Here is a 16,154-nt window from a genome sequence, read left to right on the forward strand (position 1 = left end):
TATATATATATTGTATATATTAAATATATTAATTAATTTTAGCTATTATTAGTTTGATCTCTGATTTTGCGTTTCGTATCTTTGTATGCTTTGATACGCTCTTTGAGTTCACTGTCTGTCACTACCATATCCATTGTTAGCGGAGATCGAGTAAACGGATCCGTTTGGTCACTGAGTTTATTACAACAAATATCAAAAGTTATAATCAGTTATCTGTTAATAATAATTATGTCAAATACCTGAGCAAATGTCGTTGAATAGTTGAGCGCTCGACGCGTACACCAGAGTTGGGCAAAATTATGGGATCTTCCATAATATCGCCCATAATTGGATCCATAAATTCTTCGGGAGCGTCGTCGTAGTTGACTTCCATACGTCTCTGATATTGTAATGCTTTCTCTATGAGAGTGCCAACCGCTGTGGTATCGGTTGACAAACTAACAAAACCTGACTTAATGAGCACATCGGAAGCCAATAGCAACAAGTCTTTGGAATAGCTTCGGTCGTCGCGGCCAATGGCCAAACAAAATTGCCTGTATTTTTGATTGTCTTGAGCTGATAGATTGACATACATTTTGCATATGTCGTGAACAATATCTTTCGGTTTGAACTCGTATTGGTTCAAGTCTTTGACTTTGAGGTTTCGTTTCTGTGGTCCAACCAAATGATGAAGAAAATAGTTGAGCATCGCTGCCACCCTATCGACCAGTGCTTTGTCGCAGAATATTGTCTTGATTTCATCGGTAATAAAACTCAACGTATGAATGGTATCTCTGCCGATAATGTTGTGAAATCGGGCGATACGGCCGGTGTGCTGATAATTCATTTCGTTTTGTTGTCGTTGTTGAGCCGTTAGTTTTTTCCATTCGCCAGAATCGCGCTGTTGTTGGAGTTCACGAAGTTTTTGCATATAAACAAACGATTCGTCCAGAAGAAAGATGGCGTCATTGATAAGCAAATTAATGAAACGCAAGAACAGTGGCGGAGTAATGGCCTCCATATTGTTGATGGCATAGTCGGCCAACTCTTTGGCACAGGTTCGGTGTTCGGCACTGTTCCAGAGGTATTTCAATACGATATACATTGGTCTACGATAACCGAACTTTTGTTCGAAGGCCACACTGGCCTCACCGCTTGCTTCCGATATTTCAATGCTGACAAACACATGAAGCAGTGTTGGAATTAATTCACTTTTCAATGGATGGCTAGTAAAGAGATGCTGAGTGTTGGCTCTAAAAGATAAATTTCTGGAATCGAAATCTTTTTTTTAATTTGATATCAAACCTCATCGTGTAATGAGTTGATCCTTCGTAAGGCATCAACGCTTCTAGCATTTCGGCCAACTTTGCTCTCAAATGTGGATTTTTCATGCGATTCGACGAACCCATAAAAATGACTATAAGTGTCATCAATGGTCTTAAATCAATGGTTGGCAGAGCCAGCATCTCCTCATTGAATCGTCGGACATATATTATAAAATCGCACACATTTTCCATTATAAACTCGGGAACCGATTTAAGACAGTGCGAGTCAAAGTCACGCAAAATCGGCGGTAAGATCTCTTTGAATCCTTTTGACGCTTCTGTTTCGTTAGAATTTATGGCCAAATTGTTTAGCCAAACGGCAGTTGATATGTGAAACTGGATGGCCATCTCAGTGAACTCGCGTTCCGATAGCATGGACTTCATCGACAGGAACTGTGTCATCGCTTTTTCGAATCGCTTCTTGAGCTGTTCGGCCATATCTGATCGATCTGACTGTTGCTCCATATCTCGTAGTATGCCTTCCATTTGGTTCAAGTCTTGTACCAATTTGATGAACCGTTCGTGAACTGAACGAAAGCCCAGATGAAGAGCCTTATGTGTGGCCACAAAGCATTGAGTCATAAAATTCGGTTCAAAGTTGTCGCCATTTATTTCGCTTTGTTCGCCAGGCATTAGAAACGAATCTTCAGCAATGATCGTCAGATACGGTAGATGTCCGCTCTGTTTCAGACGACAATAGCGTGGATCAACTTTCAATAGTTTATCGCTCAATGGTATACAAAATGGTTTACAAAATTTAAGCAAAACTGTCGAAAAGTTTAGCATAAATCCATCAGAAGAGTTGTTAGCATTCCCTGACATCATAATCATCTCATTAGTCCAGGCTTTGCACCGATCTTTGAATGAGTGCAGACACGTCTCGATCCAGTTGATGGCCCGCTGGCGGTCGTGTTTGAGTAGACAGTGAAACAAACTATGAAACTGTTTGGTGATCTCATTGAGCCGAAAGGCCAAACCATTTTCGGTCATTTTGTGTTCGTGTTTTGAGAAACGTGACGGTTCAAGAAAGTACTCAAAATTGGGAACCATTGGTCGCGGAAGGCATGATATGCTTAAGAGGGCACCGAATAGTGTGTTCTGATAGAGATTGGACATTATCGGTACTAATCGGGTGTCCGGTTCGTTCAATGATAGTAAAGTTTTAGATGTATTCTCGTTTAAGACAAAATAGTTCAACAAATCGATATTTCGTGTAAGACTTGAATCCATTAGAGACATTCGGGTGAATCGTTCATTTAGGACATCATAGCTAGACTTGAGAGCCATAACTGTTGTAATTTCTTCATCGCCGGACTGGAATTTTTGTTGAATTCGGTCAAAAACGCGAACTATAAATGACTTCAAATGTGGCTTATGTTCAATATGTTGATCAATATCTTCCAACAGATCCAGTAGTGGAGCAATTTTTTTGTTACTGCCGTCGATATTGGGATCAAATTCTGGGTGAGACAGAATTAGAGCCGATTGGTTGACCACAGTGTCTCTCAGTTGGATCCGCTGTTGGGTTGCAATAGCGGCCACACTGTCGTCGGTACGGATGGTCTCGATTTTGACAAAACAATCGTACAGATAGTGTAGAACTCTTTGCTCGCAACCGTCGGTAGCAGAGGACAAATAATTGGTGACATTTTTGTTCAGTCGGTAATCGATCACCGATTTACTGATGTCGGCCAACATTAGTCTTTCGTACAATAATTGGTCCAAATTATCAAATGAAAGCCTATTACTGCCATCACTGTCTTCATCGGCCATTGAAACGCATTTGACGGCAATCGTAGAACCGTTTCCATCATCATCGGCGGCAACAGATTTATCGACCGAAAAGCGAAATATCGATACCAAGAGGTCATTGATTTGGCGATCGGCGACCTCTGTTGGTGTCAGCTGTTTGGCACCCATTGAGGCCAACAGATCGGTAAACGGGTTGGGCGTCGATTGGGTCATAATTTCTTTTATTTAAGCGCTTGAGGACATCATAAGACTGTATGTGTGTGTATGTAATAACTGGCCAATGGTTTGCAATCACCCGATAATAAACAAATTGATTGTTAAAAGTCTTTCAAAAATCTTTTGGTCCGACGAGTGATGCGATCAATGAATGAGTCGACAAAACCATTGAATAATATTTTCAGTAAAATATAAGTGAATGACGTATGGATTCACATATGATTGATGTCAACATAAATTACGTCATAAAGGGGACACACAAACACACACTGTCTGATCAATTAATTGTATACACAATATTGTATTATGATTATCATTGGGTATCAATGTATTGGTTGACGTAATTGATGTGTATATATTGACTTAATATTTTTGTGTAATAATTACAGTTATAATAAATTAAATTCAATACTTGTTTTTTTTCTCACAAATATTATTATTATTGTAAACTACTTAAAGATAAACTAATTTAAATAGTAATGTTTTTTAAAAAAAATTTAATGAGTTTATGATAAATGTATTAATAAAATAATAATTTAATTATTAAGTTAGTAGTAAAAAAATAGTAATTAAATATACCTATATATATATACCTGTATTTAAAATTATCTTGATGATATTTTAATGTCTATAACATGTTATATGTATTTTAAAGATTTTTAATACGGTATATACAGTACAACTACTACTGTATAAAATTTATTATTGAAAAATCAATGGATTTTTGTTTTGTATAATTTAATTATTTATTATAAGTTTCTATAGTTTGATAACTTTATGAAATAGTTATTAAAATTTTAATTTATAATAAGTAAAAACAGATATATATTTATATATAATTCACGATTCAATTTATTTTTATGATTAAAATTAAATAATTAATAATACAATAAAAGGCATTCAAAAAAAATCGATAAAACAAACAAACAAACAAAAAGATGATATAATAATTATTTAACATTAAATGAATGATGATATCATTAATGGGATAATGAATTTTATAATTAATTAATTATTAATTAAACTACTAATAAATCATTGACTGAATCCAAATATAGTGGATATTCTTCTGGATTGTGAGGAACGCATGTTTTGGCTGAAAGTGAAGGCGCACTGGACTTTGCAGACACTGTCGCTGAGCACCTGTTGTCGGGAATACTGTGCAAACAAGTCGTTACAATTGGTTATCCGTAACGATTGACATTTGGCCTAACAATTGGGAGATTTTTTGAGGACAAAAATAATATATTTATAGATTATACTGTATTTGTTTCACTGATTTACAAATGATATACCCCTTCAAAAGTGCAGACACAGTTGACACACGGCGACAGCCGATCGGACCGACCGATAGCCAGAACCCGATTGTTGACAATACAAGAGTTACCTCTTTCTCGCCAATGAATTAGATCAATGTTTGGCATCGATTCGCACGGAAGTCGCGGATTTCTATTGTTTTTTTTATAAATAATATTATTGAAACAATAATTAATGTTAAAAAACCAATAACCAGAATATTCTTGTGATAAAACAGTTACAAACAGATAAGTGTCGGGTAAGTCCATGATTTGTCTCTGAATAGTATCAATACTGTCGCTGTTTTCGCACAAAACTTTTGAAAGAGTTATTTTACGGATTTCCGCCAATTGTTGTTCACTGAATCGTATGAACGGATCCGATGTCTCATACCTATCCATAACAGTAGTAATAATAATTTAGGTCTAGAAATGGTGTTAAATATGAAACCCCCCAATGATTTGTTAATTACCAGAAACGATCGCATTTCTTGATTCTTGCAAATTGCATACCAATAATACAGGCAAACGTCGGTCCTATAACTCCTCCGTGAACTGGAGTTTCGGGTATTCCTCCCGAAAATAAGTCGATATCATCGACACTTCTGTATAATAGATTAAAAAAATAATTAAAAAATTAATTGATAATTTGTTTACAATTTAAATATAATAATAATAATAATAAATAAAAACAACAAACTCATAGATTTTCTTATATCTTTCGACAATAAATTTTGGTGTTTCCGACAACAAGTCGTCAAACTTCTTAGCTTTTGTTAGATTACATAAGCGTCGGTATTCATTATATGGTGGTATACCATGATCTCGGGCTCGTTGTATCTGAATATGTTGTTGTTGTTGTTTAATCCAAATTTATGAAATCAATTAATTAAAGCAAATTAAAAAAACATATATAAAACAAACATTTAGAGAAATTAAATCCATTCCCGAAAATGGTTTCTTGAGATCTTCTAACAGATGATTAGTCACTTCCTCAGTGATGGCGTGATCCAGTGTTTCGGCACTTTGTGTGGCTATGCCTCTTATTATATTATCCATAGCATTGCCTATTGTTTTATTAATAATTTATACAATAGATATATATATAATTAAAATTTATAAATAATTATTTTTTAAATAAATATATATTTATAATAATAATACAAACGCGTGTAAAGCATATCCGAGTTAAAGAAGGCAGTCCTCAAAGTCAACGGTTCGTCTGACGATCGATAGTTACGGTCGAGTCTTTCAAAATGTGGTTTTAATAGACTGTGTCCAAAACGGAAGACAGCGGCGGCAAACTCGTTGAAAATGGTTGCACTGCACTGGGGATCGTAACCGCGGTAATAGCCGTTGGTCTGTAGGCTCAGACCAAATCGTTGCATATTATCTCTGCCTATAATTCGTGGTAAAAACTCTCCGTAACTGATTTGCTGTGAAATTGATCCCAATATTCGTCTTCCGTTGTGATATAGTTGTTCGTCATTCCAGTGAGGATTCACTTTAGCCAACCCGTCGACCAGTCGGTTGTGTTGTCGCATAAACATCGTATGAATACCTTTTGAAAAAATACTTTGAGATTAATTGATTCAAAAAAAATTGTATATATTTTTTTGTTAATCTCTTGTCTCCACATACCCGCCAAACTTGGCTGTTCGCTGGCCCGCATGTCTCCTGCTTTAAAACAATAACCCGACGGAGCTTTGCATTCAATATTTAACGATGTTTGCGGTAACAGATCTTTGAGACCGTTGACCGGATGTCGGGTAGTGTTAAGTCTTCCGCCTTGAAATGTGCGCAAACTGTTGGCCTCACATATGTCGGAACCGTAAACGTTTGATCCTAAAAAACCAATGGTTCACATATAACTTAATAATAAACATTTAGTTAATTTTTTACGCCCTAACCGTCTAAATAGGCTGTAATTTGATTCATTTGTTCGCGCGGCCCGAGTGTGGTCTGGCCGTTGAGCGACCGAACAAAATGCAGACACTGTTTAGCACCGGTAGTTTTGTCGATTGCTGGAAAAAATGGATCGTTTTTCGGTATCGGTATTGGATTGCATTCCGAGTGTACCGTCTTTCTTGATAAACAGTCCTTACAGTCTAACAGTGTCTCTCCCGCCCCCATATACATGGGTGTGAAGGTTAAGTCGTGGTCGAGAAACTTGAAAAAATATGAAAATAGAAGATCACTGGTGAGTATTACCGTATTTATCACATTGAGAGACCTTGTGGCCTACCTGTCCCCATTGCATTGTTGCCAACGCCTAAACATAAATATTTTATTTATTTATTTTTTAGTGAATTTATTAAACATATAATTTACTGTATATAAGTACAGCACAGGTAACTAACTGTATGGTATGGTTTTTACCATTACTTACATATCTGACGTGCGGTGAACTGATATCGTCGTGAATAGTTGTAGAGATAAGTCGTGGTGACGGTAGTGGTTTGCCAGACTTGGCCCGCTTTCGCATGGCTTTTATGCCGTCCTCGTAGGCCGGCGGCAATAGACGGTCAAAAACACGCATACTTTTACCGAATTCGGGATTATTAACATTATTACACCACCCGCTGATCGACCGGAATGGTGTCGTGTGATCGCACGGCACACTCGACTCGTAGCACTTGGAAAGTGGATTACTCTCTTTGGTTAGCAATTGATTTTCTACTATTTCATTGATATCCATCTGTGGCAGTGATTGTACAAAATCATCGATTTCTTCACGTATGGAACGACCAGATTCTCTGTCTCTGCCGTTTCGCAGCAAAGAGTTTACCAAACCATTAGTGGTTAACTCTAACACCAGTGACTGATTATTAATGAACTGAGCCTCTCGTTTAGGTCTAACAAATGCCGACAGTCGTGTTTGAGGACTGTTAGGTGCGGCCACTCCCTTATTCTTCATGAAGTCATCCATCTCTGTCTCTCTTAAACTCTGTACTTCTCGTTTAGCTCTTTTCAATTCACCAATTAATAAATTTTTGCTAATATGTGGCATCGATTGACTGGCTTTGGTATTGGACTTCCATTTATTCAGATCAACGTTGTCGATGGTACCGGTGCTGCAGTACTGGAAGGCATTCAAAAATATATCCGACGCTATCATTGACGACGGCTGAACAAAGTCTGTACGATCGCCGTTATCGCAGACAATTCGGGCCAACGATGTCTTACGTATTTCATCCAATTGATCTTTGGCGAAAGCAGATGGTGGCAAATCGTTTTCATACCTAATCGATATGTTTATATTAAAAAAAACAATCAGTTATACAATATTAATGGACAGAAATATAATTAAATACCAGAATCTATCTCCTGTACGAAGAAAATAAAATTGTCTGCCAAGTAAACAGCCGAATGTTGGTCCAACCATTGCACCTATAGGTATAAACACCCGTACAGACAGTGGTCAATGGATTATTAACAGTTACTAAACTAACTGATAAATTTTCAGTTATAATAACCTTTCATTGGTTTTTCAGCTAATCCACCGGTAAAGAGATCGATGTCGTGTACAGACCTTTATAGATATTAGATTAATATAAAGATATCTATAATTTTAAAATAGCAATAATAATAATAATATTAAGAAACAAACGCATAAAGTTTTGATAGTTTTTTAATTGCATCGCTTTTCATAATTGTTGCCAAATCGCTAAACTCTTCAACATTTGGCTCTATATTACAGGCTCTACGCCATTGGGTATAACCTGCCAAACCGTGATCCCGTCCCTAACATTGTGTAACAATTAAAAAATAATTATGTCCTAAAAAAATTAGACAACACTAATTAATTACTTGATGTATAGTAAGTGCCACCAAATCCAGTGCCTCGTTGTTGACAATGGCGTTAATCATTTCGCTGGTCACCACTGGATCCGATCCCATGGCATTCTGGCTGATCATACCCATTAGGTATTCATCAAATTTGTTGTTCCTATAGATTTCACCAGGGTCATAGAAGGATTCACCCATTTTCAGTGAACCCAGATTCTGGAGTTCTTGGGAATACCGTTCCATATTTGGCGGAACAGCCGTATAGATAAAAGCGAAAACAGCCGACGCCACAGCATTCTCAACTGTCGGGTTCTGATTTATCGAATAGTTCTTGAAGAACCCGGTGGTCAACAATTGTAGATTATATTTGCTAATCATCTGATGGCCTAATACTGACGGCAGGAACTCATTGTAAGTGATGTGCTGGAGTTCGGCTACTAATATCCGACGACTTTCCTCAAACAGTTGGTCATCATTCCAGTGACCATTAATTTGGCGCAATTGTCGGGCAATCCTATTATGCTCTCTCATGAATAGCGTGTGAACTATAGTGAGTCCCAAATTTTCATTTACCCTAAAAATTAATGATTTTTTTTGTTATTGTCATAATTATGTCACTAATTATTATTAACTATTATATAATGTTTTAGTTAATTGTCTTTTTTGTTTGTTTTAAGTTATATTGTAATAATAATAATAATAAATGTTATCTGATTTTACCGAACGTCACCCGCTTTGAAACAACGGGCTCTTCCGGAACTCTTACAGTCTTGAAGGTTATCTGTGAGCTCAGGTAGCAAATCGCGTACTTTTATGCCTAAATTATAAATGTATTTAAAAAATAATGAGAAACAAAACAAATAAAATTGTCAATTCATATCTCCTAATAAAATAAAGTCATTAAAAATAATACTGTATATAATAGCTCTTTTTTCAATACAATTCAATTGTGTATTTTATATATATAATGTATTATTCAAATAAAATTATTATATAATATACCGGTATATACACACACATACAATACAAATAGCAATGATGACCTATAATTTAGCTTTTAGTCTATTACATGATTTTAAAAACAAATCTTTATATTAACAAATATATATATAATTGAATAGTTGTATCAATTATTTAGATACAAATTATTGGAATAAATTCCTTAATATAAAAACTAATGTATTAATAATATGATGTATAATAAAAAAATATAAAACAAATAAAATAAATTGAAAATTAATAAATATTTCCTGGTTTACTAGATTTTATAAATATATTTATTTTAAGAAAAATGAAAATGTTTTTAGTAATAATGTTTTTTAAATGTGTTGAATATAATTAGTAATAACAATTAGTTGTGAATATTAATTGCAATCCATTAATAATTTTCACATAAAGTCTATTATTATTATCATATTATACGATAGACTACAGTATACAATAAATAACAATATATTTAATATAAATTGTTATATAAATAAATTGTATTTTTTTAAATAATTTTATTTTATATATCATCAGTGTTAGTGACTTATTGGACTAATTTTGATAAATAATACAATAAATAAAAGAAGACAACAAAAGATATAATAAAAGTATTTTTTTTTGTGTTATAAAACTATTACTTTCTGTTCATTCACTTAATATATAATGAAAAGCAATGATGAACTTAATGAGGAAGACTTTTGCAAATAATATAATATTATGTTTCAAAAAAACTTATCATTTAATATACTGTATTACTTACATATCGTATTATAATATACTGATATAATACACACACACACACACACACATACAATGGTAAGCTATAATAACAGTGATGATGAGCTGATGTAGTCTACAGACAACTACAGATATGAAGTCTAACATATATACCTGTCCTCTGTGTTACACAATATTATAAGATATTGTAAACACAAAAAAGTAATTTACGGGTCAATTGCTTGCTATTGAACTCATTTCTAGTTTTTTAATTGTATTTGAAAAAAATAACTTTTAATTTCATTTAATTTGAAAGTCGTGAATACACACACACACACACACACACACACACACACACTCTCTTTATTTATTTATGAAAAATTTGTGTTAAACAAGATTTTATTGTATTCATCAATAATTAACAGATAAATTCAGTATTTTTTGTTTAAAAAAAATTATGATATTCATAATTAATGCTAATTTGATTTTAATTTAAGGAAAAAATTATATTATTTTCCTATCTATTATATAATCTTAATATAAAATTGATTTCAATTGCATCAATAAAAGGCATTTTTTACAGAAAAAAAAATATTTCTAGTATTGTATTTTTTATTTTTTTTAAATAGTAACGTTTTATCCTAAATTATATTACAAACTATTTTTTGTTTGTTTGATTGACTTAAACAAATAAAAAATTAAGTCAAAGATATGATATATAATAAGCAATAAATATAAAGTAGCATTAATTAGTCAAAAGTTAATAAAAAATCCAAATAAAAAATTGAGGAAAAGTATTAAAGTAAACAAAACAAACAGAAAATAAAAATATAATATAAAAAAATTTGATAAATTGAAACTAAAATTTATTTTTTGTTCAACTCATCTCATAAATATAAAAAATTTAATATATGAAACACTCGTAAAATTTATAATAAATTATTATTTAACATTACTGTAGTTTAACAATGATAGCATTATATTACACATACAAAAAAAATCTACAGTAATATTGATGATAAAACTAATAGCTATCAACTTAAATAAATAAAAATAAAAAATAATAATAAATAATAAATTTTGATTGATTACAATCACGATTAAGTAGAAAGGCTTAACTAATTAAATATTATAACATAACTCTCTCTCTCTCTCTCTCTCTCTCTCTCTCTCTCAACAGGTAATCCAATAAATTGAATATCAAAATATACAGTATATATATGATGGCATCAATACATTTGAAAATAAATATATATTTTTTTCTTTTAGTTAATAATATTAATAATACTATACATACCTGAGTCTGACATATCCTGTGTCTTGAGTTCGCCGCCAATAAACTTCCGTAAATCATGCGATTCCTCTTCAGATGAGCCATAAATTGCTGATCCGTCCAGAAATGAGGTTACCTATGATGAAGATGAAGAAAAATATAAATAAAAAAAATTTTAAAAATTAAAATAAAAATGAGTTATCGTTACTTTATTTAAATTATATTAAAATTATTTATATGACTTTTCAATATTATTAATATTTTTATTATTATTATTTTTCATAGTCTTTTACAATTTAGTAAAGTATAATAATAACTACTGTATATAATAAATAATTTTTTCTCACAAACTAATGGCCCAATTAAACTATCAATAAATACATATATATATATATATATATATATATATATATATATATATATATATATATATATATATATATATATATATATATATATATATATAGAGAGAGAGAGAGAGACTTTCTAATTATGTCAAACATTATATTTGTTTTTAATAACAAATTTTTCTAAAATAATAATAATAAATATGGAAATTTTATTATTTTTTATATTGCACCATAATTTACACAAATTTAATAACCGTTTGTTTGTTAATAACCGGTAGTAAATTATATGATATTTCTTTCTCTCTCTCTCTTTCTCTTTAAGGGACTTTAAGTAGTAAATGAGTCTATAATTACTAATTACTTAATCTGACCCCAAATCTAATTCAAGTTCACTAAAAAAATCTTTTATTATAGTATTATATGATAAGACACTATATAAATATTCATTAATACATTATCATATTATATCATATATGGACTATAAAAATGACATAAAATAAAAAAAAATTTGATTACTTGATTAATCTGTTCGCGTGGCCCTAACGTACATCCCGTCCTAATAGCAGTGGATGAGCGCACGTAATCAATACAATCTTGTCTTAACTGACCCATTATTGGGTCATCACTTTTCACTTGTATTGGCAAACACTCGGGATGTCTGAGCTGCTGGTCTTTCAGATGACAACACTTAATCCGATGACCCTTATGTCCGGCTGTCTGTGCCGTGTGGGCCAAGTCGTGGAATATAAATTCACCGAAAAATGTGGTCAACGTTGTCATCTGTGAATGTATACTATCGCTGCCCATATGAACCGTTAGTGATACTTCACGGGCTGTTGGTAACTGAGTGCCAGTCACTGAGATACGTGGTTTGGTGATACCGTCCGAATAGTCGGCTGTAAGCACTCGTAAGTACGGTGTGTTAGCATTACCCCACTCGGGATTTTGTACGTTATTACAGTGTCCGGTATACGACCGATACTTTCCCGGATAGCATGGATGAGAGACAAGCGGTTGGAGACACTCTTTGCCTAATATTGTTTCTCTTACATCGATTGTTGGCAAACCATAGCTTATTTGGTTTTCATCTAATTTATATCTAATAATCATAATAATTATATATATATATTTTTAAATAATAATTTTGTGTTATAATATATTGTTTATATAATTAATATATTAATAAATTACTTATTGACTAATAGTTTGGTCGCTTCTTCAGATATCAGTGCTGAACGCGAATAGTTTTTGGCAATGACTTTGGTTTTGGCCGACGCGGCCACAAACCAGCCCACAGAGCCCGGTGTCTGTATGGCACCTGTATGTCAATATTTTTTTAAAAAATTATAATCATAGACATTATACTGTAGCTATTTAACATATTACTACAGTATTATTATCTTAACATTACAATATACTGTATAAATTTATATATAATAATATTATTATTAATTTGATATACTAATCATATGCCATAAAAGCATGACTTGACTCAAATACATGACAATAATCCACACGACTGGCTATAACCTAATAAATATGATATAATAAAATACTATTTAATTTTACTGTATGTCTGCTCTATGTTTTTTCACAGTTTATTCATCACTTTCCTCAATTGAATTAACACTTAAGGCTAATATTTTTCAGCGAAAAATAAATAAATAAATAATTTGATTTTATTAATGACTTTTTAAGACAATCATTTCAATATTTATAAGTTTATTGTCGACTAATATACTTATATATATATATATATATATATATATATATAAATAAATATCATATTATCGTTTTACTATTATTAATTGTATACTGTATTTATTATTTTATTATTATTGAGAGTTTTGCTAGTTTTCTACTTAATATAATTTACATAAAATTTAAACTTAATAATAATAATAATTTATACATTTGTTTAAAAATTTAAAATATCCCCATATATTAATATACTGAGTGTATATAAGATTAATTATTAGAACTTTACTAATTAACAGTTTTAAATTATAAATAAATTATATTAGCATTAATTTAGTAAAGAATAAAAAAACATTAACAATTTTAAATAGTTTGTATAAATTTGAAGTTAAAAATAATTAAAATATATGCAAATAAATTTAAATAAATATATTTATATATAACAAACCATTTGAAAATATATGCGGTTCGAGCACTTCCAGTCTTTTTCTAACCCTTTCATTAGCAATACTGACGGCTTTCCTCAGATCTTCGCCGGCAATCTTAGGCATCGAGAACCGGGGGTAACGAAATTTGGCGCTAATATCCAGGTCTTGAACATCATAACCATGCGATGCAAACTTTATTAGTATTATTATTATTATTGATATTATTATGTTGTTGGTTGTAATTGAACACAATTAAGCAGCAAAAAATGCATTGAAAATTGAAAATTAAAAAATGACAATAAAATAACAATTAAACAAATTGTTTTTTTTGAGAAAATATATATTAGGATAATAACAATACATTTGGATCATTTGAATTCAATTGACGCCTATATATCCTTAAAGCTCTTTTTGCACGCAATTGTTGTGTTTCTTGAGTATCAATGGATACATTGATTGCTATAATCAGCCAAACAGTTATCCTCCAAAACCAATGGATACTATTTTGTCTAAAATAAATTTGATTCAATGATACAAAACAATTAAAAAATAAAATATTTTTAATTTTAATACAATCAATTTTTTTATTGATGATATTAACACGAAATTTTAATTTCAATATACAATAATAACATGTTATTGTAATAACAATTTGTTATTTAATGTTATTATAAAAATCTATTTGTTATTTTTTGAGTATAAAATTATAATTAATATTTTTAAAAATAATTTATTATAAATTGTTTATATTATTAAAAATATATAATATGTTACTATTAAATATATATATCATTAAAAATAATAAAGTAATTATAAAATAGATTAAAAATAATTTTAAAAATTACTTTCACTCACTTTTGAAACTTGAGTTTCATTTTATTATAAATTAGTTAATTTAATATAAGTGAGTTTTTTTTGTAAAAAAAATCACCATAAAATTTTTAAAATTATTACTTTTATTATCTATAAAACATATTTACAGTAAAAAATTGTTGATTCAAATATATGATTGAAAAAAGTTAATGAAATAATGATGGGTTACTACTGATCTCAAACTGATATTTAAAATATTCACATATCATATGTTTGTCATCTTATTTCAAGTATAGCCCAATTTTTTCACAGCAAACAAACAAACAAACAAAAAATATCAATAAATATATATATAAATTTTTTTTAGTTTAAAAGCAGTGATGAGTGAAAATTATTAGACAAATAAAACATATTTGTAATAATAAAAAACTTTTACTTTCATAGAAAAAATGATTTTTTCAATTGAATTGATTATTAGTTCCTGAATTAAGACACCACTAGAAGAGCACAAAAAAACTTAACTGTCAGTGAAAGTAATTTTTCATATTATGTTAATATACAGTGAATAACATACTAATAATGTATTTGCAATTAATGTATTACACATCTCAACAGTGAAAATCTCTCAGCAATTTGATGATTGCATTGTCGGTGTGTTTGGCGGACCGGTTTTGGGTGGCAACTGGCGGACGGCCTGCGCTTGTAGGCAATGACGGCATCCATGTCCTACTAAACTCTAACTGTAAAAAACTATGTAACACATAGACACACACACACACACATACACACACATACATACAGATAGTCATGATTTTCAATCTCAACCTAAGAAGGCATACATTGCTTTATTTGATTAAATTTTTATTTCAAATATAAAATTTTTAATAACTATTCATTGACTGACTGTATGTATGTATAATGACTGCCATAGGTGTCGACAAATATTACTTGTTTTTTGCATATTATATAAATATAGTAAATATTTTTATTTAGTTATTTAATATATTCATATTGAAAACAAGTCATAATTCACTTAATAATTTAAATTTAATAACTTTTACATATGTTATTTAAAAGTTTATGATAAAATAATTTTTCGATAATTTTTATTATAATAGTTTTCATTGAAAATATTTATTTATTCAGAATTCAATTATAAAATATATGATATTTTTAAAACTTGTTTTTATATAAATAATTATATGTTATTAAAAATTTATTATTAATTAGTTAAAAAATAAAATATATATTAAAAAATTATTGATATTAATATACTTATAATTATAAATAAAAACTAATGATTGAAAAATATAAAAACTAAATCAATAAAACAACAAAAAATTTGATTACATAATATAAATTATATGCAAACGAGTCTAATATAGTAATGCAAACAGTGTTGCAATAGTAAACAAATTAAATGTTAATTAATGAACAGTTTAAACAAACAAACAGAAAATTAATATAATTATTTAGACAAACAAAATTAATTTTAATATATTAGTCAAATTAGAAATTTTTAATCAAAATTA

The 16,154-nt window shown here is 30.4% G+C and overlaps 3 protein-coding genes across 3 annotated transcripts; all 3 read right to left on the reverse strand.

Moving 5' to 3' along the window:
- Nucleotides 1-5: 5 nt before the first annotated feature.
- On the reverse strand, nt 6-3,495 carry LOC128964881 (ubiquitin conjugation factor E4 A-like). Its single transcript, XM_054311534.1, has 3 exons — nt 1,285-3,495; nt 240-1,232; nt 6-171 (listed from the first exon to the last, which is right to left on the reverse strand). Exons 1-3 carry the CDS (start codon nt 3,267-3,269, stop codon nt 39-41), a joined length of 3,111 nt encoding a protein of 1,036 aa, XP_054167509.1. The 5' UTR covers nt 3,270-3,495; the 3' UTR covers nt 6-38.
- An 812-nt stretch (nt 3,496-4,307) lies between these two features.
- On the reverse strand, nt 4,308-4,969 carry LOC128964680 (peroxidasin homolog pxn-1-like). The gene is made up of 3 exons (XM_054311317.1): nt 4,815-4,969; nt 4,568-4,721; nt 4,308-4,481 (listed from the first exon to the last, which is right to left on the reverse strand). Exons 1-3 carry the CDS (start codon nt 4,967-4,969, stop codon nt 4,308-4,310), a joined length of 483 nt encoding a protein of 160 aa, XP_054167292.1.
- Nucleotides 4,970-5,036: 67 nt separating this feature from the next.
- Nucleotides 5,037-14,245, reverse strand: LOC128964873 (peroxidasin homolog pxn-1-like). Its single transcript, XM_054311524.1, has 18 exons — nt 14,171-14,245; nt 13,830-14,001; nt 12,875-13,001; nt 12,200-12,782; nt 11,358-11,469; nt 9,077-9,173; nt 8,378-8,930; nt 8,178-8,311; nt 8,044-8,099; nt 7,882-7,957; nt 6,957-7,809; nt 6,813-6,839; nt 6,478-6,736; nt 6,209-6,412; nt 5,736-6,128; nt 5,492-5,634; nt 5,268-5,407; nt 5,037-5,172 (listed from the first exon to the last, which is right to left on the reverse strand). Exons 2-18 carry the CDS (start codon nt 13,930-13,932, stop codon nt 5,037-5,039), a joined length of 3,996 nt encoding a protein of 1,331 aa, XP_054167499.1. The 5' UTR covers nt 13,933-14,001; nt 14,171-14,245.
- Between the last annotated feature and the right edge of the window lie 1,909 nt (nt 14,246-16,154).

The sequence above is a fragment of the Oppia nitens genome, unplaced genomic scaffold (genome assembly GCF_028296485.1).
Source record: "Oppia nitens isolate AA-2021 unplaced genomic scaffold, nextdenovo-longstitch-racon4-pilon3 scaffold9_pilon_pilon_pilon, whole genome shotgun sequence".
Lineage (NCBI taxonomy): Eukaryota > Metazoa > Arthropoda > Arachnida > Sarcoptiformes > Oppiidae > Oppia > Oppia nitens.

Coding starts and splice junctions, on each gene's coding strand:
- LOC128964881 (XM_054311534.1), bottom strand. CDS start 3,269: ATGACCCAATCGACGCCCAACCCGTTTACCGATCTGTTGGCCTCAATG. Junction 1,233..1,284: donor TCAACTCATTACACGATGAG/GTTTGATATCAA, acceptor TTTATCTTTTAG/AGCCAACACTCAGCATCTCT. Junction 172..239: donor ATTCAACGACATTTGCTCAG/GTATTTGACATA, acceptor TAATAAACTCAG/TGACCAAACGGATCCGTTTA.
- LOC128964680 (XM_054311317.1), bottom strand. CDS start 4,969: ATGGATAGGTATGAGACATCGGATCCGTTCATACGATTCAGTGAACAA. Junction 4,722..4,814: donor GACTTACCCGACACTTATCT/GTTTGTAACTGT, acceptor AAAAAACAATAG/AAATCCGCGACTTCCGTGCG. Junction 4,482..4,567: donor GTGTCTGCACTTTTGAAGGG/GTATATCATTTG, acceptor CCCAATTGTTAG/GCCAAATGTCAATCGTTACG.
- LOC128964873 (XM_054311524.1), bottom strand. CDS start 13,932: ATGCCTAAGATTGCCGGCGAAGATCTGAGGAAAGCCGTCAGTATTGCT. Junction 7,958..8,043: donor AGCTGAAAAACCAATGAAAG/GTTATTATAACT, acceptor TTATACCTATAG/GTGCAATGGTTGGACCAACA. Junction 7,810..7,881: donor CGTACAGGAGATAGATTCTG/GTATTTAATTAT, acceptor CATATCGATTAG/GTATGAAAACGATTTGCCAC.